Source organism: Lissotriton vulgaris, chromosome 11 (assembly GCF_964263255.1).
Source record: "Lissotriton vulgaris chromosome 11, aLisVul1.2, whole genome shotgun sequence".
NCBI lineage: Eukaryota > Metazoa > Chordata > Amphibia > Caudata > Salamandridae > Lissotriton > Lissotriton vulgaris.
Window position 1 is genome coordinate 1,028,276,134 of NC_141699.1, and position 25,176 is coordinate 1,028,301,309.

A 25,176-nucleotide genomic window follows, 5' to 3' on the forward strand; every position below is an offset into this window, starting at 1 on the left:
CCTGGGCACAAGCCAACCTAGCGGTCATAGCGCACCACACAAAGTTGTTAACAGGACACAACCCAATCGCTTCACACTACATAAAAACAGCAATGAAAGGCTTGAGAAGGAAGGAAAGAAAGCTGATACAAGGCGCCCAATAGATTTCGAAAGATATGGGGCACTGCTAAAGGCACTGGAGAGCGTAGTGTCAGGGGAATATCAGCAGCTGCTCTTTAGGGCAGCATTCACTGTGGCATTCTTTGGGGAATTCCGCATCAGCGAACTAGTGGCCCCCGCCAGGGAGGGCCTAGCCGAGCGCGGCTTACAGGCCAGCGACCTAACGCCAAGGGTCGGGAGAGTGGAGCTGGTGCTGCGGCGGTCAAAGACGGATCAGGCGGGTAAGGGGGCCACAGTCTGCATTGCATTCAGGACCAGAAACTATGCTCGGTGTGCTGTCTGCTTGCCTTCATGGCAGTACGCCCAGCAGGAAGGGGTCCCCTACTCAAACACAGGGATGGGTCCCTCCTGAGCAAATTCCAGTTCACAGCGGTAATGCGACTCGTCCTCAGCAAGACGGCCCTGCCACCAGGGGGCTTTGGGTCCCACTCATTCAGGATAGGGGCAGCCACGACCGCAGCCCAACACGGGATGTCCGAGACGGAAATACAGGCAGTAGGGAGGTGGCGCTCGCGCGCTTACAAGACCTATGTAAGGCCCCAGCTCCTATGACCAGAAGGCACGCGGGGTAAGCAGGAAAGTGACCGCCCACTGCATTTGCCTCGACAGGGATCAGACCCCACCTGGTTTGGGTGGTGGGTCACTCATTCGTCAGACGGATGGGCGCATGGTGGAAGAGCAGGGGGATGTGCGCTTTAGGCCAGACCACGGCACACATGCATTCGCTGGTTCGGCCGGTCGGGCATGCGATGGGAGCAACTGTCGGCAGCCCTCAGAAGCCTGCGGGACGAGCTGATCAGCAGACCGGAATGGCGAGGGGCAGAATTGTACAAGGGGGTGGAGAACTTGAGGAAAAAGTTGAACCTCACAGTGAGCAAATTCTGCAGGGCAAACTGCCTCGGAGCAATCGGGCATGGGCTGATACACACGGGCCGCCCTGTGTACTACACGAGCGACTGGGTGCCCCTCTCCAAGCAAGGAATGGAGATCTTCTGGAGCAACCTGTGGGGTGCCATGGAGTTGGCAGGCTGTCAGTAAATAAGGGGAGCCGCAGGAAGACTGCAGCCTCCCTGACGGCGCGGCGAAGGGCTATGGTGAGAACGGTTGGTACGGAGGCACACCGGAGGGCGGTGCTCCAGAATAGGTCCACTCAACTTCAGATGCCGCACGGCTGGGTGAGATGGCCTAAGGACAGCAACTTTGGGATGCCTCACGGCTGGGTGACATGGCTACGAAGGGCAGGGGTAGCAAGCAGAGACGGCGCTCGCAGCCCCGCCCCCGCCGGATGGCAGGGCACAACCAAGTCTGAAAAGGTAGCGAGGCGGCTTAACTCTGGGATAACGGATATCCCCTTCCCGCTCAGAGGAAGCGCAAGAAATCCAACCAAAAATAAGAACCGCCCCAGAAGGGCCAAGAGACATTGGCAAGGAAATGTATGATGACATAACATGCAAATGCGAATATACCTGTTTACTTGTAACCCTAATAAACTGCGGCCAACAAATGACCACCCTAATAAACTGCGGCCAACAAATGACCACCACAAAGACAAGAAGTGTAGTGGGTTTTCTTGGCGGGAGGGGAGTACAAAAGGAGAAGGTATTGGGAATCCACTATGGGAGTGGGGCATAGTGCGGGGTGATGCTGCATAAGCCCTTCAGAAAATTGAGACCTGCTATGCAGAAGAATTGTACAATTGATTACTTGGTTCTCACTGGTTAATTCAAACCGAGTCAACTGGAGCTGTTGACTTTATTGTTTCACCTTTTCCAAATGTTTCAACTTTCTACCTCCATTTTACAGCATTCTTTGATATCTGGAAAGTGCACATAACTCTAGGATGAATGTTTGTTCACGACATCGAACTACGCATCTTTCACAAAAATAGAAGTCTGTTTTCAGTAAGATACCATTCCGATGGGAATTATTGGGCATGCAAGGGTAACCCTGGGCTCTGTGCATTCGGACTCATTTCTTTTTCTATTCGGCGTTTTTAATCAGCTATGCAAACATGTGAAAGTCAATATCCACAAGAAACTTAGTGGGTCCTTAAACAAAGTGATGGATTTACCCTAGCGCCGCTTGGTTCCCTTTTTGAATGGTTGAAAGTGATGGATGACGGTTCTATTTTATCCAGATACCATTTGACTTAAATCTTTGGGGGGGGGGGGGGGGGGGGGGGTTGGTGGTTTTTTTTTTTTTTTAGTTAAAATATTTTTTCTCTTTCAGTGGGTACTGTTTCTCGCTATATTGTCACCGAAGTCTTTTGTTGGGTCGGATTGGTAAGGTGCTTTCTTTAAAAATTATTTTTGGTTTGAGTTTCTTTCCTTAGCTTTGCTTTTCTAAACTGGAGGTGTTAGGCGCCAGTAGTTTATCTGAAAATACGGGTCTCACTCAACATATTGCCAATTCCCCTGGATTTACAGAGGTCTAGTGGCTCCCTTGTGAGCACCTAATTTTTGTTTTTGTGATGGGCTGAAGTTTTGTACTATGTATATCTTTTTCGAAATTTTGGTCACTGCTTAGCTTACTGTTTGGTCAATGTGGTACTTCCTGTGTATTTGGTTCATGGGCTTTTGTGTTTTATTTGCATCATGTTTTGGGTCTTCTTATTATATTGCCAGCCATTGTGGTTCATTGTATATTTTGATGTACAGTCATAATAGGTTTTATTGCTTACTGTTTGGGTTTCTTTGAGAGTTTGTCTGATCGGAATAGAATTTCTTACGCTCGTTTTTGGAGTCCTTGATTGGCAGAGTGTAATTCTCTTGCAATTTTAAATCGCTAGTTGCAAATTTTTCTTTTTTTGCCTCAATGTGGTAATGTTGAGTTGAGGCCAGTCTCTATTGTAAGCCAGACTGGTTCTTTCATTTGGTGTGGTTATTAAAATAGGCTTTTTTGACCTCCTACTGCGGGGTTTCCTTGATTAGCACTGTACGCCCATAATTTGGTGTGTTGCTCCCAGAAAAAGGGCTTCTGTTTTATAACCTTAACTCTGTTATGGACTATTCTCTGTCAGTGCATTTCTTTCTAGATGGATTTGAATTCATCACCCTTTTTGTTGCCCAAGAATTTGATTGGCATGATCTATTTATTTTTAAATAATTTGTGTGAATCGCCCATGAACATGGTTATGAACTGTAGCGTTCGGGGCTCGTTAGGGGACTATTCTATGACCTGCATTGCAATTCTTTTTATATTCTGGAGCAGTCCATTCTAAGACGTTGTGCCTTTTTTTTTTTTTTTTGCAAGTTCTCTTGATTAGTAGTAACAACTCACTTCAGTACAACTGGTAAGTTAACTGTCCATGTTAACCACCACAAACGGACCAGCCTAAGATGAAATATCCAGTGTTAAGAGCAATGTTTCTGGTGCATAAGTACTTTGTTTTGGCTTGTTAGTGGCCAAAGACGGTTAACAGTCACAGTTTGCTTTCCATCTAGTAACATGGGAGTATTTTATAGGGAATTATCTACTATATTGGTCTTGGACATTCTTCTAAACGTCTTCCAAATCATCTGATCCACAGAACTGTCAAATTTTAAAGAATTCCAGAAAACCTGGAGATATAGCCCCATTTTCATCTCCGCCAAACTGGTTCTGAGATGATGCTGTCTTCCAACAACTTGTAAATCTTCCTCTGGTCTCCTGATTCAGCAAGTTGGACAAGGTTTCAGATGCTTTACTATAGCAAACCTTAAGCCCCATTCCTGACACAGTACCTTATGCTAACTTGGAACTGTGGAAAAGTGGACCACCACTAAGGATTCCACTTGGCACTAGTATGAGAAAAAATTGGTTCAGTTTTATGCCTTAAAATATCTCCAGTCCTTTACTTGACTTTTAAATCGTGTCTTATACTTGTTGATGCATCTAACAGACTTGGGATATCCTTGGCTGCAGTAGGCTATCTAACTTTTTGTTAAATGTATTTGAAAGTAATGCACTTAAAGCTTCAATTAAGCATTCGCTTCCTTAAAGCTCTAACCAACTGAACATATGCCATCTTGTGACCATGACCTCACCTATGGTGATCTCTATCCGGTTGACAGTGTCAAAGTTTGACTGCTAAGTCTAGTCTTTTGCATATCCAAAAAATAGGAGTTGTGAGTTCGTACTGCCCCAAGCCTTCATGCTCTTCTACCAGTGCTAATGTGACCTCTGTGGCTTCCCAGCAGCATGTGCGAATTGCCTAGATATGCAGGGTAGCCAAACTAATTGCCTTGCAAATGCCTTCTGTAAGGACTATCCCCTAAACACCTCTCATAAATATGCAGCTTTTAGCGGAGGTGATTTTAGCTATTAATTTGTATGAAGTCTAGTTGTGCATGTACAGTCTCACCCTTCCTATCGTTTTTGGGTCTACTTTAAGATTGGAGAATGTAGTATTTCACCCTTTTAAGAAAGTGGGAAAGGCTCCCCTCTATAACAAATTGAGTAGGTTTGGGAAGTCTCTGCTAAAAGGCAAATCTTATTTTTAATGGATGCATGGGGGACAGGATGTCTCAAACCTGACTCATTCGTTTGATTACGGTACGTATGACATCCCTTGGAGAGATTGCAATAGAATTCCGAACTCCTGTCTAGAGAACATTGGTGAAACTGACTTATATGATAAAGATGCGATAATCAAAGCTTGTTAATATTTTTATCCCCCTCTTGCATTTCAGCATTTTGGTGTTCATTGTTTCTTAGAGACTATGCACCATCATACTTTTAGGGGGAATTTGTCCACCTAGAAGTGATATCTACTGGTCTAACATCCTATCGTATGTCCTGGATCTTATGCTATCCAGAACTCCCTGGGTGCATGTAACTGCACAGCCTCAGCAGTAACTATCCATAGTCACCAAGCCACCTGTGGTTAGACTTTGAGGAGGCCCTTGGTGTCTGAAAGAACTTCCCAGTGGCCCTCCTGTAAGACCACTCCTGGGGATCAATCGAATGTACAGTTAGTTCACACATGCGCATTTGGAATGCCATCCTCTGCTTGCAAAGCAGCACCCCATGCCTCGAATGTCCATGATGCGGCTTCGGCATCCACAAGAAGAAATGCGTTACTTACCTGTAACTGCAGTTATCCAGTATTAGTGTCTTTCATAGATTCACATGCCTGAATCATTCCCCGTCGTCGAGACGGGAGCCTCCGGTACATAAAAAAGTAATGTCCTAAGACATACATAAAGAGAATAGGTCTAAGGGTCTAACCTTAGTAACCTATCTAGGTCCTTATGCAGGAAGGACCAAATAGAGTAGGCTCCAGGGTCCCACCTTGGTAGCCTATCTGTGTCCTTTTGTAAAAAAAAGGACCAAAACAAAAGGAACAACCAATCAGCTACTACCTCCCTCTAGAACCTTCCTGTGAGGAGCCTCAGTCTCTCAGATTTTCGTACGCACCAAGTTGGATAGGTGTAAACCTGTAGAGAGAGGTGAGTCCTTCCAGGGGAGGCGGGAGGGTGCATGTGAATCTATGAAAGACACTAATACTGGATAACTGCAGTTACAGGTAAGTAACGCATTTCTTATCCAGTATTTGGGTGTCTTTCATAGATTCACATGCCTGAATCAGAGTAGCAAGCAATACAATATGCACATTCTGTGAAGATACAGACAGTATATTACTGCAAGAAATGAACATTTGTGACTGTAGGAAAAAAACAACAGCATACAATGTCATGCAGAATCTAGTAACAAAGAAATGTGCATACCAGTCAAGGATGGTGGGAAGTAGGAGGGCTCACCTCACTGGAATAGATGGCGAAGCACTGCTCTGCCCACTGCTGCGTCTTTCGTCAGCTCAGCGTCCAAGCAGTAGTGCCTGGTGAAGGTATGCGGGGACTTCCAGGTCGCCGCTCTACATATGTCTAGGAGTGGCACTCCAGCAAATAGTGCCGCAGACGTAGACATGGCTCTGGTGGAGTGGGCTTTGGCCCGTGAGTCCAGAGGTCTTCCTGCCTTCTCGTGGCAGAGAGTTATGGCTGAGGAGATCCATCGTGATATGCTCTGTTTAGTTAAGGGCATGCCTTTCCTAGGCCTGCTGAATGCGACAAAGAGTTGGGATGACTTCCTGAATTGTCTTGTTCTGTCAAGATAGAATTTTAGGCATCTTTGAAGGTCTAAAGAGTGCAGTGATCTCTCAGCCGGGGTAGATGGGTTCGGAAAGAATGATTTAAGAACCACCGGCTCATTAAGATGGAAGTCCGAAGGGACTTTGGGTATGAAACGTGGGTTGGTACGCAGGATGACTCTGTCCTCCTTGAATTGAAGGAATGGGTCCTGGACGGAAAGGGCCTGTAGCTCGCCTACTCTTCTGGCCGAGGTCAGAGCAAGTAGGAGGGCTGTCTTCCACGACAGGAATTTTATGTCAGACTTGTGGATAGGTTCGAAGGGATGTTTCATCAGCTGGTGAAGAACTATGTTGAGCTGCCACGTTGGAGGGACAGGTTTTGGTCTAGGGAAGGACCTAAAGAGGCCTTTCAGAAATTGCTTAATGAGTCTGTCCGCCCACAGAGAGGGGCCCCTAGAAGTTCGAGTGAACCTAGAAATCGCTGCCAAGTGGACCTTGATGGACGCATGGGCCAGGCCTGAGTGCGCCAGGTGTAGAAGGTATGGCAGGAGTTGTTGGGGAGTGACCCGGAAGGGGTGTAGACCCTCCTTTTCACACCAGATGCAGAAGCGTTTCCACTTGAGAGTATAGGTCTTTTTTGTGCTGTTAGCTCTGGCGTTGGACAGGACATCTTTGCACTCTTGTGGGATGTTTAGATGGCTGAACTCACGGTAGTCAGGAGCCAGGCTGACAATTTCAGAGGGCCCAGGTTCGGGTGGAGAACCTGCCCGTGAGACATCGTGAGCAGGGTTGGGTGACTGTGAAGACGAAGAGGTGGGTGGACGGATAGACGGTGGAGCTCCGTGTACCAGTGCTGCCTCGGCCAGGATGGGGCGATGAGGATTAGAGTGCAGGGCTCCGATTTCATTTTCCTGATTACTCTGGGTATCAGTGGGAATGGCGGAAAGGCGTAAGCAAACACGTTCTGCCAAGCTATTGAAAATGCATTCCCTAGAGTTCCTGGTTGGGGAAGCCTGCTTGCGAAGCTTGGGCATCTGGCGTTCTCCCTGGTGGCGAAGAGGTCTATCTGTGGTGTCCCCCACTTCGTGAAGATGTGGTTCAATGCACTCTCGTCTAACTCCCATTCGTGGGATAGGGACTGTTCTCTGCTGAGGGCGTCCGCCAGGACATTGTCCTTGCCTGGAACGTATTCGGCTTTGAGGGTGATGCCATGTTGTAGAAGCCAGTTCCAAACTCTCTGAGATTCTCGAGAGAGAGATAGCGAGCGCGTCCCACCCTGTTTGTTCAGGTAGTGCATAGTCGTGGTGTTGTCCGTCCTGACTAGCACTGGGGAGTTTCTGATGCGCGGGAGGAACGATTGGAGCGCCAGGAAGACCGCCCGTAGCTCTAGAATGTTGATGTGGAGCTTGGACTCCTGTGGCGACCATTTTCCGTTGGTCTGCAGTTCTTGTAGGACTGCACCCCAGCCCTCCAAGGATGCATCCGTGGTGATGATATGTGGTTGCGCCGGAAGCAGGAACGGTAGTCCTTGCGACAGGTGTTTGTCTGAAGTCCACCATTGTAGACTGTTGATTAGATGTTGAGTGACTCGTAAGCGGTCCTCGAAGGATCCCTTCGCTTGTGTCCATTGTTTTGACAGTTCTTCCTGAAGGGGGCGCATTTTTAGGCGGCAGTGAGGGATGAGAAGGATACATGACGACATCATGCCAAGGAGCGATTTGAAGAGGCGGACGGTCAGAGACTGTTTGGATGCCACTGACTTGGCCAAGGAGATGAGTTTCGACTTTCTCTCCTGTGATGGAAAGGCCTTCGTGCAATCCGTGTCCAGGGTAGCTCCTAGGAAGGTGATGACTCGAGCTGGTGTCAGGGATGACTTTTCCCTGTTGAGGGTCAGTCCAAGGCGGCGGAAAAGATGCAGACAGGCGCTGGAAGATGCAGCTGCGGCTGCTCTCGACGGAGCTTTTACCAGCCAGTCGTCCAGGTAAGGGAAGACCTGGTGTCCCTGCTGGCGGAGATAGGCTGCGACCGGAGAAAGGCATTTCGTAAAGATCCTTGGAGCAGATTTGAGGCCGAAGGGGAGTACGCGGAATTGGTAGTGTATCCCTGCGACTGCAAACCTTAGGAACTTTCTGTGACCCTTGAGGATAGGGATGTGGTAATAGGCGTCCTGTAGGTCGAGTGATGTCATGTAATCGCCTTTTTCCAGGAGTCCCAGGATCTCCTGTAGCGTGACCATTCGAAACGATTGCTTCTTGAGAAACACGTTGAGGGCTCTTAAGTCGAGAATTGGACGCCATTTCTCCTTCTTGTGGATGAGGAAGAAGTGGGAATAGAAGCCCTCCCCCATCTGGGCGTGTGGAACTTTTTCTATCGCGCCTTTCTGGAGCATGGATGTTAGTTCTTGCCGAAGCAGCCGCAGGTGTCTGTGAGGACGCTTGACAGGTGGTGTCTGAGGAGGGTTTGAGAGGAATTCTAGAGAGTGGCCGAATTGAAGGAGTTGTAGAACCCACCGGTCTGTCGTTATTTGCCGCCAGTTTTGAAGGTAAAAGGAAAGCTTCCCTCCAAGTCGCAAGGGAAGCGATGGTGGAGGGGCTGGCCAATTGGAAAAGTCATTGTCGATTGCCTGCTGGTCTCTTCTGTCCTTTCCCTCTGTAGGACGATTTATTGAAGGAGGACTGACGTCCCGACTGGTTTTGGCGCTGTTGAAATTGCGTTTTACCCTGAGAGTACGAGTAAGAGGACTTGTTTTGATAAGATCCTCTATAGGAGGATTGTCCCCTCCCCCTGTTGGCACGAAAGGACTGAGTGCGAGATTGCAGAGTGCCCAGGGCTCTGGCTGTGTCAGTGTCCTTTTTAATTGCAGTGAGGGCTTCGTCAATCTTCTCGCCGAATAGGTGATCGCCATCATAGGGCATATCTAAGATCTTGGTCTGGACCTCCTGTCTGAAAGAGGTGGCTTTAAGCCAGCCTTGGCGTCGCAGGACAGCGGCTCCCGCCAGCTGTCTGAATCCAGTCATGGCCACGTCAATGGCGCAGTCTATCAGTTCTGAGGCCGATGTTTGGCCCTCAAGGAGGAGCGAGTGTGCCTCCGCTTTAGCATCTTCCGGCAGGTCGGCAATGTAGGGCGCGATGTCCGCCCAGAGTTGGCGGTTGTAACGCCCAAGAAGGGCGATGGAATTGGCAATTTTCACCGTTGTCGCAGAGGTAGTGGAAAAGCGTTTCCCAACTGCATCTAACTTCCTGCCTTCTTTATCTGGTGGTGTCGATAAAGGTGATGCAGGGTTACGCGAGTTCTTCTGCGCCGCCTGGGTGACCACAGAGTCCGCCTTGGGGTGACCCGTGAGGCATGCTGGAGCTGAAGACGTAGCTCTGTACTTTTTATCCAGTTTGGGTACGATTACCTGTAGGGAAGCTGGAGATTGCATGAGCTGCTTGCCCTGTTTGAGTAGATAATCAATGATCGGAATCGATCTAGTAGTTTTCTTAGTTGGTTCTTTAAAGTCATAGAGGAAACATTCAGTTTCCTGAGATTCCATTGACATATGGAACCTTTTGGCAGCCCTTTCCATGAGGTTATGGAAACCTCCAATATCAGCAGGTGGAGACTCAGAAGATTGTGGCTCCGGAGAGGCTGGAGAGTGAGTAACATAGTCCTGGTCCGCATCCACGTCCGTATCATCATCTCGGACTTCCCCTTCTTCATGTTCTCTGTCCTCTTCCTCGGACGAGATAGGGTCTTGAGCAGGGTCCTGTGTCCTAGGAAGGACCAGTGGAGGGGGCCTAGGTCTTGTCCCTTGTGCAGGAACGGGCACAGATGGCTGCGGGGTTGGTGGGACAGTAGGGGTGGCTTTCTGCGGAAACCGCAGTTTGTAGTCTTGGACGAGAAAGCTCAAGTCTGCAACCAATGAGGCCGGCAAGCACACCATTGGGGTCACCTGGGTGTGGACTTGGGTAGGCACTACTGGAGGGGTCGATTCCTCAACCTCCTGCTCTTCGTCCGTACTCTGGCACTTGACAATTAGGTCGGAAGGACTAGTGGCTTGGGTAAACTCCTCCTCCTCCTCCGGCTCCTGGTCCTGTAAGAAGCAGGATGGTGTCAGCTGTTGGACCTTACTAGGTGAGGTCATCTCCGGAGTGATCTGCCTTTTGGTGATCCTAATGGAGACATGGGAAGTCTGAGCGTCCATTGCGTGTGACAAGAGCTCGGATTCTTTCCAGGTACCAGTAGCCGTCGGTATAGTCTTCGTCGACGGTGCATCCGTCGACGACCCTCTCGTCGACGGAGCTTTAAGCAGCGTTTCCTTCGTCGACTGCTTCGTCGTCGGCGCCGCCGTCGACGGAGCGCCCTTCGTCGACGGAGTGTCCCTCGTCGACGGCTTCGTCGACGGTGTGACTTTCGTCGACGGTGTCGTCGTCGACGTCTTCGTCGACGGTGCTGTCGTCGACGCCCTCGTCGACGGTGCCGTCGTCGATGTCCTCGTCGACGGTCTTGTCGTCGACGGTGCGGAGGATGAAATCGGTCGTCCTGCTGACGACGAGTAGGTTAGAGTCGTCGATGAGGAGGACGCCGACGATGCCATCGTCGTCGATACCGTCGTCGTCGATGTTGAGACGGTTTTAGGCGATGAGGTGGTCGCCGATTGCGCCGTCGTCACCGTAAGCAGTGGTTGCTTCCTAGGGACAGGAAGGTCCTTGCTAGATACGGCAGGCTTGCCCTCTGAAGCCTTTTTAGACCTCTTAGGAGGGGTCGCTGAGTGGCCAGGCGAGGAAGCCCTAGGCCTCTTCAGGGAAAGTTGTGAGGCGACCGACATGCTCCCACCCTCGGAAATGAGGTCGGTCGGTTTGTCTTTGAGCCTGTTCAGCCAGATAAGAAGTCTCCCTTCCCGGTCTTTCTGGGTTTTGACGGAGAACTTACGGCAAATCTTGCAGTCGATGGTCTTGTGGTGAGGGTAGAGGCAATACAGGCATTCCTCATGTTCGTCGTCCACGTGGAGCCTTAGTTTACCACAGGAGGCACAGGGACGGAAAAGTGCTCTTTTCTTGACGTCAGCCATAGTAGAAAGTCGAAAAAACTGTGAAGTTTGGAGAAAATACGATATTCCTGAGGAGAACTCAGGTGGAGACTCCCTAGCACAACGTGCGGTAGAAAATCTGAGAGACTGAGGCTCCTCACAGGAAGGTTCTAGAGGGAGGTAGTAGCTGATTGGTTGTTCCTTTTGTTTTGGTCCTTTTTTTTACAAAAGGACACAGATAGGCTACCAAGGTGGGACCCTGGAGCCTACTCTATTTGGTCCTTCCTGCATAAGGACCTAGATAGGTTACTAAGGTTAGACCCTTAGACCTATTCTCTTTATGTATGTCTTAGGACATTACTTTTTTATGTACCGGAGGCTCCCGTCTCGACGACGGGGAATGATTCAGGCATGTGAATCTATGAAAGACACCCAAATACTGGATAATAACTGTTATTGGAGCGTAAAGTGTACCTATTTTGGCAACGCCAGGCACATGTGAACAAACTACTTAGTTTTTGGATTACCTGTAAACTAGCCTCTGATTTGTCTACACTATTTGCACCCGTAGTACAAAAACCAGAAAGAGTTAACTGGTCTGTTTTATTCTAGTCGTGAAGAAAATAGATTTGCAAACAAAGCACATGGAGTCAACAATCTAAATCCCCAGTATGTGCGCCATATCAATTTGTGTAGTTTGACACATTTTCAACCCATAGATCTAAAACCCTTCAGGAGCTCAATTGACAATCCTAAGCAATGAATAGTCCCAACCACATGCAGGATGCCGGAGCGATTTTTAGAAATGAAAATATACACTTACTCTAGAAAATCATTTTTTTCTTTTACAAATAAAACCATTCTGTCGTTGGCTTTAATTGATGCAACCACTTGACGCTTCCTCGTGACAGATGTATTCTTTTGGGGTGGGGGGAGGGGAGGGGGATACCAGCTGAGCTGTGAAGTGTTTGCATTTTTTGTGTATATATCTCTATATATCTATATCCTTTAAAAGCATTGTGTTCAGTGTGGGTATTAAGAACCTATATTTTGGAATCCCCTTTTTTAAAAAAAAAATATGTTAAGGAGGGTTCTTAAACCTTTCTGAGCATGACAAACCTATCTTGTACTGTATGTAATGATGCAATTTTAAAAGGAAAACTTGCATATTCACAGTGCTTTCTGTTACGGACTAGGACCTGGTAGCACTAAATATACACAAGTCACTATTCACCACTGCACCAACTAGAATTCAGTACTGTGGCTCTGGTTACACAAACAGACCTCTGAAGTGCATTAACTAATTGAGGTTTCATAATGCGCCATGGTAAATTTCCCCTTGATTAACTGAAGTCTTTAATGTAAACTTTACGCTATTTTGGGAGGGACCAAAAAAAAGTTAAGAGAATATTTTTCTTTTCTAGCCATGCCTTTACTATGCTGCCACGGTCGCTCACCCACCCCTTTTGCTCACGGCATTAGTCCCCATACTTTTTTTTTTAAATGCACTTCAAACCTGGACTAAAACATTATACAAAGAAAGTGAAGGGTCATCTTATTTGAATGTACATTTTACCTTCCGCCGTGGTAAGAATATTGACAACTGGTAAAGGACTGGTCCTCTCCGCCAGTTTGTCTGAACTGAGGAAGCGCCAGTAAAACACGCGCTACATTAAAGTTTGCGCGTCTGTCGGCGATCTTGCCAGTGGAGGTTTAAAACTAGGCTAGAGATTATGGTTACCTCGTTAATAGTGTGAGCCTTAGCTGGGGCGTAAGCTGCACATTAACACCCAAGAATCGAGTTTTTATCTGCCATCGTGTGTGCTTGTTCGATTAGCTTTCAGTTTGATCTGCACTTGAAGAGGGTAAGTTGGGTGATGCCTAGTGAGGTACTATAGGGACGGGGAGGCAGGCAGGCGCTGGCTGGGGTGCTCAGTTTTCGGTTTGACCCTGAAGCGGAAGTGGTGCGCTAGGGACGGAAGGCGCTATCCATCATTCAGCGCATATAACCGCAAGCCCGGAGCTGTAGTCCTGGTTTTTGTTGACGAACGCTCCTTCCTAGCACCCGTTGCTCTTCAGGGGAAGTGTCCATTCGCAGGTCGGAGAGAGTCTGGGTGTGAGCAGGATAAAACGCGCTCTGGATGCTGTATTTAGACAGGTCAGTAAACCCTTGTTTGTGTCGTTCTATCCTTACCACGGATCAAACCTTTTGCAGCACTAAATTACACCGGACACGCACGACTCTCCCGCACGCTTTACACTTCTTACTACAGTGCCTGGCCTGTACAGTGCTTATTTAGAAAACCTCTCCTGCCAGTAGCTCGTAACCTTTCTTGCAAACCAGAAAACTGTCCAGCCGCTTTTTTTTTTTTTTTACGCGAAATGTTCCCCCAACAATGTCTTAGGCGTTTGTGCAGCCCCGCGTGTTTGTTCACTGATTTTAAGAGCTGGGTGACGTGGGGTGCTCAGAGTTCGTTCATTTGTGTTTGGAGAGGAGAACATCGCGTTGAACACACAGAAGGCAGACTGCTGCCATAGACACTTAATGAAAACAAAGTATTTATCGTTGGCACGAAACTTTGCAGACCAGAGGTAGGCGTGCTGTTTTTCTTCTAGTATGAATACCTAACTTCACATTGGCGTTTATTTTGTAATCCCATAGTATAATATTATGACAAACCAGTTAGTTTGAAATGTAATTGTTCAAGGAGGCGTTTACCGACTATGTTTTCCACTGTGAAATCCAAAAGATTCTTTGGCTAGTGAAGGATAAGATAACAAGCATTTGCAATGCAATAGGTCTCGCATTAGGAAAGTGTGAGCTATTGGTATTGTAAATGACACATTTTTTTTAAAGTGTTGGCTTTGAAAATATATAAATTAATAGCATTGTTATTCACAAAGCCAATAGCTTACAATTTCCTAATGCAAGTCCAATTGGCTAAGGCAATGCTTGTTGGTAGCAAGCAAGGACAGTGCTGTTGTGCTGAGTGATGATGTGGTGGTGCCCCCGAGTGATGTGGTGGTGGAGTTGGAGGGTAGAGTTGGGACTCGAAGGGTCCTCGGGGAGGGGAGGGAAGGGAGATGTTGCCTAAAAGGAAAAAAAAGACAAAATGACCCTGATACTTTAGGTCCACTCCAGTTAAGAACGTTGCTTATTTGCTATAAATGTGATATGTAATTGCAGTGCATTTCTATGTTACACTTTCTCCACCATGAAGCTCAGCGCAACTTATAAACTAATAAATAGCACTCCTACTAAGGCTGTATTTTCAGAATACCAAAACCGCATGTGGAACATAGTTTCCTGACTCAACTGCATTCCTTCCCACTGGCTTTGTTTGCCGCGTTTTACAGGCTGTGTAACAGAACCCATTAATGGAGGAATATGTGCGTACTTTGGCCTCAAGCGGCCATTTGTGAATAAGATACACATCGCATGGTCTCAGCCCGTGTCCTGATCAAGGACTGAGGGGAGGTGAAAACACACATTAGGCTCTACAGTTAAAAGACTTTGCACTCAAGCAAGTTAATTCTGCTGCATAACATTTCCAGCACGCCGTCTATGGGGAAAAAAGGTTTTAAAGAAGGTAATTGTAGGCTTTTCTCAAACTAACACCTAGTGGGCAGAATATTGCTGGGACGGAAGTAAGAATAGGACTCTTGTGTCTGGAGCACGAAGGACTTGTAGGTTCAGTTAAAAGGGCTAAGAGGAAGGCCATTAGAAGTACAAATGGAAGGGGCTGATAGGCTGTTAGTTCAAGAGATTCGAAGGGTCCTCAGGGAGGGAAGGGAGATGTTGCCTAAAAGAAAAAACAAGAACATGCCACTGCTGCAATGAAACAAAGAAAAGGGTACAGGAGCAGAGTGGGGGGAGAGGGATCATGCGCCCTTTTGCAACTGCCCTGCTGAGAGAATGGGTGGCAAGCCGGTGTCTTGTGGGGGATGGCGGTGTGAGCAAAAGGAGGTTGAGCAAACCCACGATCTGACCGAACATCGTTACAGTTGGTTGATAAACGCAACCTTTCAGTGGTCTTCAGTCTGGGTCGTGGGCATGACGAATGTTGCTTTGTTGAACTGCACATTTTCACTCGAAGGTCATTCTCTAGAACATAGCCCAGGTGAATGAGCCGGGGGTTTGAGTGGCGCTGAAGAGACTCTTTGAGGGGTGAGACGTTGCTCTGAATATTTCATTTCATTACATTACTGAAGGAGAATAGAGAAAGACTGACTCAAAATGGAAGAGAGTACGATCACCAGAAAAGAGAAGATAAGGGATGGAAACGGCGATGGAGACGATAAACAGAGCAAAAGAGAAAAAAAATGAAAGCGCTAGCGGCCGCATGCTGGCAAATGGTGACCTGCAAAGCGCGTGAATGGGAAGAGCAGCCGGCTGTGGGAGGGGAAGTAGGAGACTGCTGATGTGCGATGTGCACGCAGGGAGCGGCAGCCTTTGAAGTGTGATTGGGGGGGGGGGGGAGAGGGGAGCAGCAGCCTTCGAAGTCTGAGGCACAGACAAATGATGGTGTGCCATGGCTGGTTTGTGCACTCGCATAGATCACATGAACTATGGCTAATCCGCCGTTGCTAGACTGTTCTTTTGTCCTTACTGTAATCTCCGCCAGCTATGCGCAAGCGCATTGGCAGGCCGAGACCTAAAGGTTTATATTCCATATGTCAGTTTTTACATGCTCCGCCGGACTGATCACGAGGATGTAATCCAATTTGTTAGCTCGATGACCTAGCACTATTGTTTGTAGTGACCTAAACTCTGAGCCACTAGAATTATGCAACAACGGTGGCCCAAACTGTGGGACATGGTTGGCTAAATTATACAGTAAGAGTAAATAGGGCACATTCCAAAGTATTACTTTGCTATTTTGCCAGTTTAGCTAATTAATATTACCAAAAAAAGGTTTACCGTCTTTAGTGCCAGTTTAATACTAGAATATAACAGTTGATAACTTAAGGGTTGACCAGTTCACCTTTGTAAATGCTTTGAGGGCCTTCCACCATACAGCTCCAAAATTGTTTAACTTTGACAGACCAAGTATTACTACAAAAATAAACAGTTTTGTTGAAGTTTTGTAAATGAAATAGTATAGTGCTTTATGTGACAGACACAAAAAAGCAATTCTGTGGAAATCACTACAGCAGCAGAAATACAGAATTCTAGTGGCCCCACTTGCACTGCATGCCATATACTATGAGAGTAACTGACCCATCTCAGTATTATTTGTTTCATTGCGCTCCATCGATCTGGCGAGCAAAATGCAAACACTCAGCAAACTGAATGAATAGTCTCTTGTGAAATGGTTGCCTGGACGAAATGTGTAAAGGGGTTGGGTGCGTGAGAAAGTACAGGATGCCACCGAACAGGTGTGCGACCATTTTATCTTTTAACTGTAGCAATTCGATCGTCCCTTCTCTATGTACAACATTTTGGGTGTCTTATTTAGAGTTTTGATGTCTATTAAATAATGGATAAAAAAACAAATAATCCAGGGGGTCTGCTAAGGAATAAAGTGTACTCCAAAAAGGTGAGACTCCGAGCCAAACAATAAGTGCCAGGTATAATACCTTGTAGTCTTCAGAGAAATACTCATAAACCAACACACATATAACCACCAGCAACAGTAGGTGAGACCCAATGTCCAGAGATGGATTCCCATCAAAGTCTTGTTAGTGATCAATATTCTCATCTGCTCATCCAAAGTTGGAATGGTGCGTCCATGGCACGGAACGCCAGCGTACAGGCCTTTAATTTAATTATTTTTGTCACTGGGAGCCAATGAAGCGCTTTTAGATGCGAAGAGACATGCTCGCGGAAAGTCACTCGCCTGATTAGTCTAGCAGACCCAGGTAGAGGTCATTTGCATAGTCCAGCCTGGATGTCACTAAGGCATGTACTATGCTTTTCCGGCACTCCTCTGGCAGTAGATGCAGACATTTCTTCTGATTTCTCAGTTGACAGAAACCGGTAGCTTGTCACCTGACTTATCTGAGCTGAGAATGGAAGGTCGGCCTCCCACTTCACGCCCAGATTTTTTTTAATAGTCTACCGGGTGAAGGTGGGGGGACACATTTCAGTAGCCCACCAGAAATCCGGGGTTGGGGACCTGTATAGTTTGATATGTTGTAATGTTCAAGGCTTCACAAATAATGAGTTTACTTCTTCCCTTACTTTACCCTTTTCTTACTTAACTCGCAGAGGAGTCTGAAGATGGTACTCTATTCACTCCATAACTCGTGATCCGAAATCTTCAAGCCTTGGTTGTGATTTTTTTTTTTCTCATTTGAAAAGGATTAAACTAAAGACTGATGCATTTCCTTTGGCCTTTGTAGTTTGTATAAAAATCTCTAGAATTAATCCCGTAACTGTGCCCATGACTTGTTAGTCTTTACTGTTGATGTGGATAATGGATGTCTCAAGTGGTTTCCTGCATCACTTGCTAATTCTGCACCTTCTAAACCCTAGGGCACTCTAGTTTTCAAAGTATCCGGTTTTGTTTTATGCAGTGTTTCAAGCACAGGAATAGACTAAGTTCAGGTCTGCAAAATGTGATTTCAATTTGTGTGATTTTAACTGAATGTTAGCAAATAGTGTCTGATTTTCTGTTTTTCATTTGATAGATCACTCCATCACGAATTTGAGAAAAGCATGAAGATACCTCTACTATTGAAGTAATACAATAACCTGTCATTTGAGAGAACCTCAAATAGCAAGCCGTGTTCTTACTAGTCTTCTCTTCAGCTTTTACCAAAGGAAATGTCCATGGAATGTTTTTTTGACAGCCGACACACAACAATCACATTTTCACAGTCTGCAAAAAAGCGTCAACCGTTTCACTTGATTTGAACAAAGCTGAAACGGTATTACTTGAGAATGTTGATCAGTATCAGAAGAATAAGAAGATGGCAGTTTTTGCAAGTATTTGCCACGTGTTTCATCTTGTGTTTCATGTTATTCATTGGACAGCAGGATAGTTCAGTTGTAAGCCATATGAAGTCCTACTCTTACAGATACCTCATAAACAGCTACAGCTTTGTAAATGAGAGCCTTAGTGTTACCAGGAACACACCCCATGGTGTTCCGAACTACAAATATTTGATTAACCATGAGTCTAAATGCGATGAACAAGATATCTTGCTCTTGCTGTTCGTAAAGAGCTCTCCTGAGAACAGTCTCCGAAGGGATTTAATACGGAAGACATGGGGTAATGAAGACTATTTGCGTTCTCAGTATAATGCCAATATTAAAATTGTTTTTGCTTTGGGCGCGCCAAAGGATTCCCAGACAAAATTTCGAGTGCAGAAAGGACTCCTAGCTGAAGACCGTAAATACAAGGATCTCATTCAGCAAGACTTCATGGATACTTTTCATAACCTTACTCTGAAACTATTGTTGCAGTTCAGGTGGGTGAACTCCTACTGTCCTCATTCAAAGTTCATAATGTCTGCAGATGATGACATATTTGTGCACACGCCTAATCTAGTTTCCTATCTCCAAAGTATGGATCAAATTAATGTTCAGGATTTCTGGATTGGGAGAGTGCACCGTGGATCACCTCCTGTGCGGAACAAAGACAGCAAGTATTATGTCTCATATGAGATGTACCAGTGGGCTTCTTATCCAGATTACACGGCTGGTGCTGCATATGTGATCTCTAGTGATGTAGCAGCTAAAGTGTATGAAGCTTCACAGACACTAAATGCTAGTCTTTACATTGATGATGTATTTATGGGACTCTGTGCTAATAAAATTGGAGTTGTACCTCAGTATCACTTATTTTTTTCGGGTGAAGGGAAGGCACCGCATCATCCATGCATTTATAACCGAATGATGACCTCCCATGGACATGTTGAAGACCTTTATCAGCTTTGGAGACAGGCAACTGACCCCAACGTGAAGACTCTTGCTTCTGGATTTTGGGGTGACATGTACTGTAAAATAGTGAATATAATGCTCCTTTGCAAACTGTACTATCAAGACACATACCCATGTTCTGCTGCATGGTCCTAGTACTCCTGTATCTGCTTTGATACGTACTGAGCCAAAAACCAGGATCATTTCTGGAGAGTTGGAGAATCTGTTCTCGCCCCATTCTCTTTATAAACGGGTGGGGTATGATCACGAAGACCATGTAGACTGTGGACTTTCATAATGTGCTCTTGCCATGTTGCTCCTATTTCTACACCATAGCCTGAACTGCAGTTAAGATTTCTTCAGTGTACTAGTGGCTTTAAATGGTGATGATTATGCTGTTCCATCAGTCACATCGGGCAATGCCTACTCATTACAATTTCAAAGATAACTTAAAATGTAATGGGAATATAGAAGTAGATCTGCTTCTGTCGTTTGTACACACCAAACTAATCTGTGTATTTGCCTTTGAAAAGCTCTAAAAGCACTTGCTTTATGGAAATTGTCACTGTAATTCAAGCACATTTCTGTCATTGGGGTTACACATGGATAATCTGACCATTTCTGTTCATGAGCAGTTCAATGTACCAGTTAAAAGCAGTAACTTAATTTTTGTATCCATGAGAATTAATGCTCCAGGAAATACTGGTAGTAAAATCTTAAACTGTGACAGCCCTTATTCCCCAACGGCCTAGTTACTAAATGCTAGCCAGGTCTTTGATGGAAAGTGTGACCCACTTTGTACCTAAATGTTTCTGCTACCATAGTCTTCCCCAGTCCTTAAATTAATGTGTAGGAACGTTCACTGTGGAGCAGAACCAGGAAACAGTTTGATAGTTAATTTAACGTTCTGCACAGTTGCTTATCAACGTCCTGGACATCAGGCCCTGCCCCATCCTGCATGCGAGTATCCTGCATGCGAGTATCCTGCATGCGAGTATCCTGCATGCGAGTATCCTGCATGCGAGTTGTATATTACCTGAGAACTCACACTCCTGCTAACGTGTGTGGTTTAGAATTCGCTTTAATGAAGATTAGAAATAGTTTGTTACATGGTGTCACGTCATGGCAATGTGTCCTATATAGAAAATTATCTCCTTTCCTTTAATGGTAGCTTATTGGTGCTTTTCACTACAGCCTCTCTTCCAGCTAAAGCTAGTTTGTTGTAGAGACCTTACTTGGGAACCGTCATACAGTCCAGCTTATTGGCATCGTCTTACAAAATTGCTGAGCCACTTCAACAGAAGAACAATAGAGTGCTGTTTAACTGGTTGCGGAGTACTCCAACTCACCCACCGGTGAACAGATACGGAAAACCCGCCTCTGACTGGAGACCGTATTTGATAGTGTGGCCTTTAATGCAAGTAAAAGGGGTGCATACCCAGTTTATACATTTTCTCTACTCACTGGGTGAGTGGGGGTATATATTTTCTAGTCCTTCTGTTTCACAAAGCTGTAGTAATCCTGGGTATGTAAACACTCATTTGAAATCTCTACTGATAAGAATCACTAAACCAACTTGTTCAGTAGATGCAGTAAATCCTAGGACTCTGTGCAGAGCCAGGTGCAGGTCCATTCTAATTGTACCTGTCTGCTATTGAGGCATACAAGAATGCCCCCCCTGATAGTGTGTGTGTGTGTATAGATATATATTAAATCAGACAAATGTCAATCTAATTACATTGTCTTTAAGTTGCTAATGTTAGGCTGTACAAATTACTAGTTTTCTTGAGCCGTTTAAGCTTGCCACCGAGGGTTGAGGAGCAAGTGACCTGCCGCCTTTTGTGGCTTCTGCATCCCAGTTTTGATTGTCTGTCTTCCCTTAGTTGGAAAAATCTGATTTAGGTCCTGTGAAATTTCGTCTAAAAACGTCACTCACTGAGGTCTGATTAAAAATGTTGATGTGTTGTACACTCTAGTTTAGCTTGGAGGAGACTGAGCTTTAGTGTCATGGCATATATGTAAAATTTGCAGGTGATGCTGCTGCCAAGCTGGCGACTAAAATTTGGGTTCTGGATGTTTCTTGAATTTACATCGGTAGCCAACTGCTAGGTATTTATTCTCCAAAAGGAAGGTCACTCAATACACAGTGGCTAAGGGTAGCCTTTGACATGTTAACACCTATTCTAAAGTCCTTTTCAGAACTGTTGTGTGGGCAATGCCACTTTAATTCTGTCAGCATGACTCCTTGGATTCCTCTTCAAAGGGTGTTGCGTAGTTTTGGTTGTCATTTCAGGGCACCAGTTTGCTCAGAGACTGACTTGTGTAAATGCTGTCTCCTCTTTCCAGTAGCTGTCAAACTTTGCACGCAATGGAGGATAAGGTAGATCTGTGTAAGGCACGTGCCTTTTTTTATTAGGACTTTGGTACTCCCTAACATTTCAGTTGATCTAGTCCCAGCATCCACTAACCATTGTTCACAAAAGGAAGATTAGGTAATCCACACTAATGCTGGGCCGTGACAGGGGTGGGCACACAGTTGCATGTGTGTGATATTCACAATGTACATTTTAAAGAGCTGTACATATCTTGAAAAGTGACCACTTTTCAAAGTGGTGTACAATTCAGAAGGGTGGCATGAGGATTTTCGGCATTGTCAGAAAAAGAGCCTAGGACTCCGGCACTCCCAGTAATGACTTTTGTTTTATAGATGGCCTGTAACTAACATTTTGAACTGCTGTTGCTCTGATCTTTGTAATAATGCAAGTAACCTACTCTTTCAGAATATGGAAAAAGTTATGAATAAATGTACGATATTTAAATGAAACCTACAATACCAATGAGAATGTTTAAACCACTTTAGTGTTGGTGTATAATGCTAAGAACACCAGCTGTGCCCAATAGATGATAGACTGAGGTGGTTTCTGTTAAGTTAATGGAAAACTATCCTGAAGTGTATAATGTCTAACATAGACCAAATCAGCCGGTGTCTAAAATTCCTCTCGGTTTTGAAAACCGATGACTGTCCTAAGGCCTACACAGTACCCAAGCCATAGGTGTGGTGCACCACACTTGTGTTAGTCCATATAGTGGAACCATGATGTAGAACATTGGTTCCTGGGAAAGCCTTCATCCAATTCTTCAACTTGGGGGTCCTGATACTACTAGAAATGCTCCCAGTAGTACAAAAAGTATGAGTTTCCATGCTAGTTGTACATGAATACAAAATTCAAATTGAGTTTACAATACACGTATGAACATGCAGTATTATACAAATGCAGTTTTTGCCAATTCTCGTACAAAAACAGTAATAAGCTCGCTCATATGACTATAAAAACCAGACTTGAGCTTGTGCTGAAATGTATAAATGTGTAATTTTATAAAGTATTTTGGATCCGGATTGTTTACGTGAAAATGTATGTATTTAGTCTATGGCTTAATGTGATCTAATTTCTTGATATTAGGCTGTTACTTGAATGAACGAGTGATTGCAAACATTGCACCCCCCCACTCTTCCGGGAAGTGAACAGTGGTGGAGAATATCTTTTGAAAGAGCCAAGTGTGAAATCCCTAACCCACGCTTTCACTGCCCATGGTTGCACCCATGCCCAACATTCACATACGATTGACTAGATTCATCATAAAAACCAAGTTCTAAATGTAAAGCATTCTCTTACCTTTTCAGAGCATACCTTTATTTGGGATCAAAGAGCCTGTTCTATAATTATATCAACCATATTTCCTTGCAAAATTGAAAGTAATGACTTGGGAGTGTGCCTAAGAATGACGACCCTGTTCCTTGTTTTCATTTATGAAGTAGCTTGTACCGGACCAAATAAGCGGAGTACAAGATCGTAATAACTAAGTTCAAGAAATTACAACCACGTTATGTTTTCTCATTTACATTTCTGGCAAAAATCAGTTTTTTTTTTTTTTTTTTGTTTTTTTTTGCCCCAGTCTTTGGGCTGTAAAAATGAAATTTAGACTGGAGTAGCTTCATCAGGTGAATATAGTATTGTACAAAAATATTTTGGGTCTGAGAGCTGGAGCATTAGGATCGAGAGGAATGTTAAAATCTAGTTGTGCTCTCCCATGTTCGAATATGCATAGGAAGTAACTTGTGGCCCATCTTTTAGTACCCTCGTGAGCACAATGTTCTTTGCCATATACTCTTCTTGTATTTCTATTAAAAGTGTCTGATCTGCATCACTAATAAAGTTATATAGCATATCTGGTTCAGAATTTAGACATTTACACAAGATTGGGCAACCCATAGAAATCAAAGTTATTTAGCTTGTTTCTACAGTGAACCCTGTATGTGCTGTTCCAAAAACATTTTATACTTCATATGTTAAGCTCATTCTAAATTTCAAAATGATGTAACATTGGGAACACATTTGCACCAGTAAACTGATCTGAACTTTCTCTGGATGCGTATGCATTTGATTATATTCTTGGCAAACCTGTTTTTAAGAGGGTTATTTTTTTTTTTTTTAAACCTGTTGGCTATTTTATTTAACTTCAAATGTTTCATGTGCTTGGCTCTATAAAATGAGTGTTCGTGAATATTACATTTGAACTTTTGAAAAACAGGTTCCATCATTGTAGTGTTTTATTTAGTCTGCTCTAAAGTTTGTCCTTTTGGACCTGCACTTTAACATCTAAGCCTTCCTTGCCATCTCATATTTAGCACACTTCACTCCGGGGTTAAAACGGCTGGTTCGTTGAAGTCCGTCAGATTGTGGTTGTGAACTGGAGCTCAAAAGTGCTGCAGCTGTGTAGTTATCTAATGTTTAATTTATTACTGAAGTATGTGTGTGTGGTAAGGTGCAAAATACAAATGTGAAATAGAAGTGAAAGTACTAGGCAATTTAGTGACTGCAAGCAGTGTACAATATTTGTTAATTCATAACTGGTTCGAAGAGGAGGACATTCACGTTGACTGTCCAATAGGCAGTACGTTTGGAAATATCTTTTACCCTTATTTAATTGTCGTTGTCAGTCGCTCAGAGTGACTTTGCTTGAAACAGTTACATTACAGCAGGTCTGTTGTATTTATTTGCTTGAAAGTAAACTTAGTGTTTCGTTGTTGTCCTTTTGTAATTAACATTGAATTTCTGAGTAAATGGACATTTTTTTTAATGTTTTATTTCTGAAGGTATGACGGCAGGCCTATAAGCAGCCGGATTCTTTAGTAAATTATGTAAATACTCGCTCAATGAGCGGGCTGTGCTCAAGATGTCCTCTGTATTAACTCTAGGGTCGCAGTTCAGGCATCGTATATGATTAACATTTTTTCTAGTGCCTGTCTTGCATATTGTGATATTACAAAGGTGTTTGATGTAAATAGACCATTTGAAAATGTTCATATTCTTTGCAATTTAAGATTTTTATTAGAAAAACAAAATGGCACGAACTGTTGCATTTCAAATAAAATTATTTTAATAAACCGTTTCTGCTCAATTGTCTGTCAGGTCTTTACTTTATTTCTGCTTCACATGATGAGCAGTTAATGTATCTAGAATTGCATGCCATCAAATAAGTCTTATTGATTGTGCCCATTTTAAAAATGTTGTCCGTAATCCTGCGTGCTTACATCAAGGACCATGAAAGTGAAATTAAAATTCCTTTGCGGGGGGTGAGGGAGACTCATCCCACCATTCCAGAATTATCCTTGCACGGTCCAACCACTGACTTCCACGATGCGCTTATTTACTACTGTAACTCCACATATACTGAAGTTGTGCAAAGGAACGAAGGAAATGGTTCTTTATTAAAACGTACCTTTTGTAACCATTAGACTTAAAAGTGTCTGGAGGAACGGCCCCCGTACTGACGTGTTTGTAGGTTTAGTCTGACTCTACCATTGCTGTCAGAGCCAGCCCGGTTCACAGTGTGCGCTATACACTTGCAAGTAATCCATAGCCCCACATGTAGGTAGAAGAAATTGTCTTTTCCTAGCGATCAGGCGCTGGCCTTGAGCATATGCGGGAATTCCTAAATTCACATTTGTTTGATATGTTTCAATTTGGCTCCAGGTATTATCATGGAACATATATATATATATATATATA

General features: G+C 44.7%; 2 protein-coding genes across 2 annotated transcripts in view; one reads left to right on the plus strand and one right to left on the minus strand.

The window, feature by feature from the left end:
* B3GNT5 (UDP-GlcNAc:betaGal beta-1,3-N-acetylglucosaminyltransferase 5) overlaps nt 1-24,565 on the plus strand; it is a 98,129-nt gene extending 73,564 nt beyond the window's left edge. Inside the window, exon 2 of the mRNA XM_086944349.1 lies at nt 17,872-24,565. Coding sequence (XP_086800475.1) covers nt 18,125-19,261 — 1,137 coding nt within the window. The 5' untranslated portion in view covers nt 17,872-18,124 and the 3' untranslated portion in view covers nt 19,262-24,565. The remainder of the gene's footprint in view (nt 1-17,871) is intronic.
* The window catches only part of LOC147683962 (guanine nucleotide exchange factor DBS-like), a 1,615,891-nt gene that overhangs the window by 713,441 nt on the left and 877,274 nt on the right, over nt 1-25,176 (minus strand). The gene's annotated exons all lie outside the window — the stretch shown is intronic.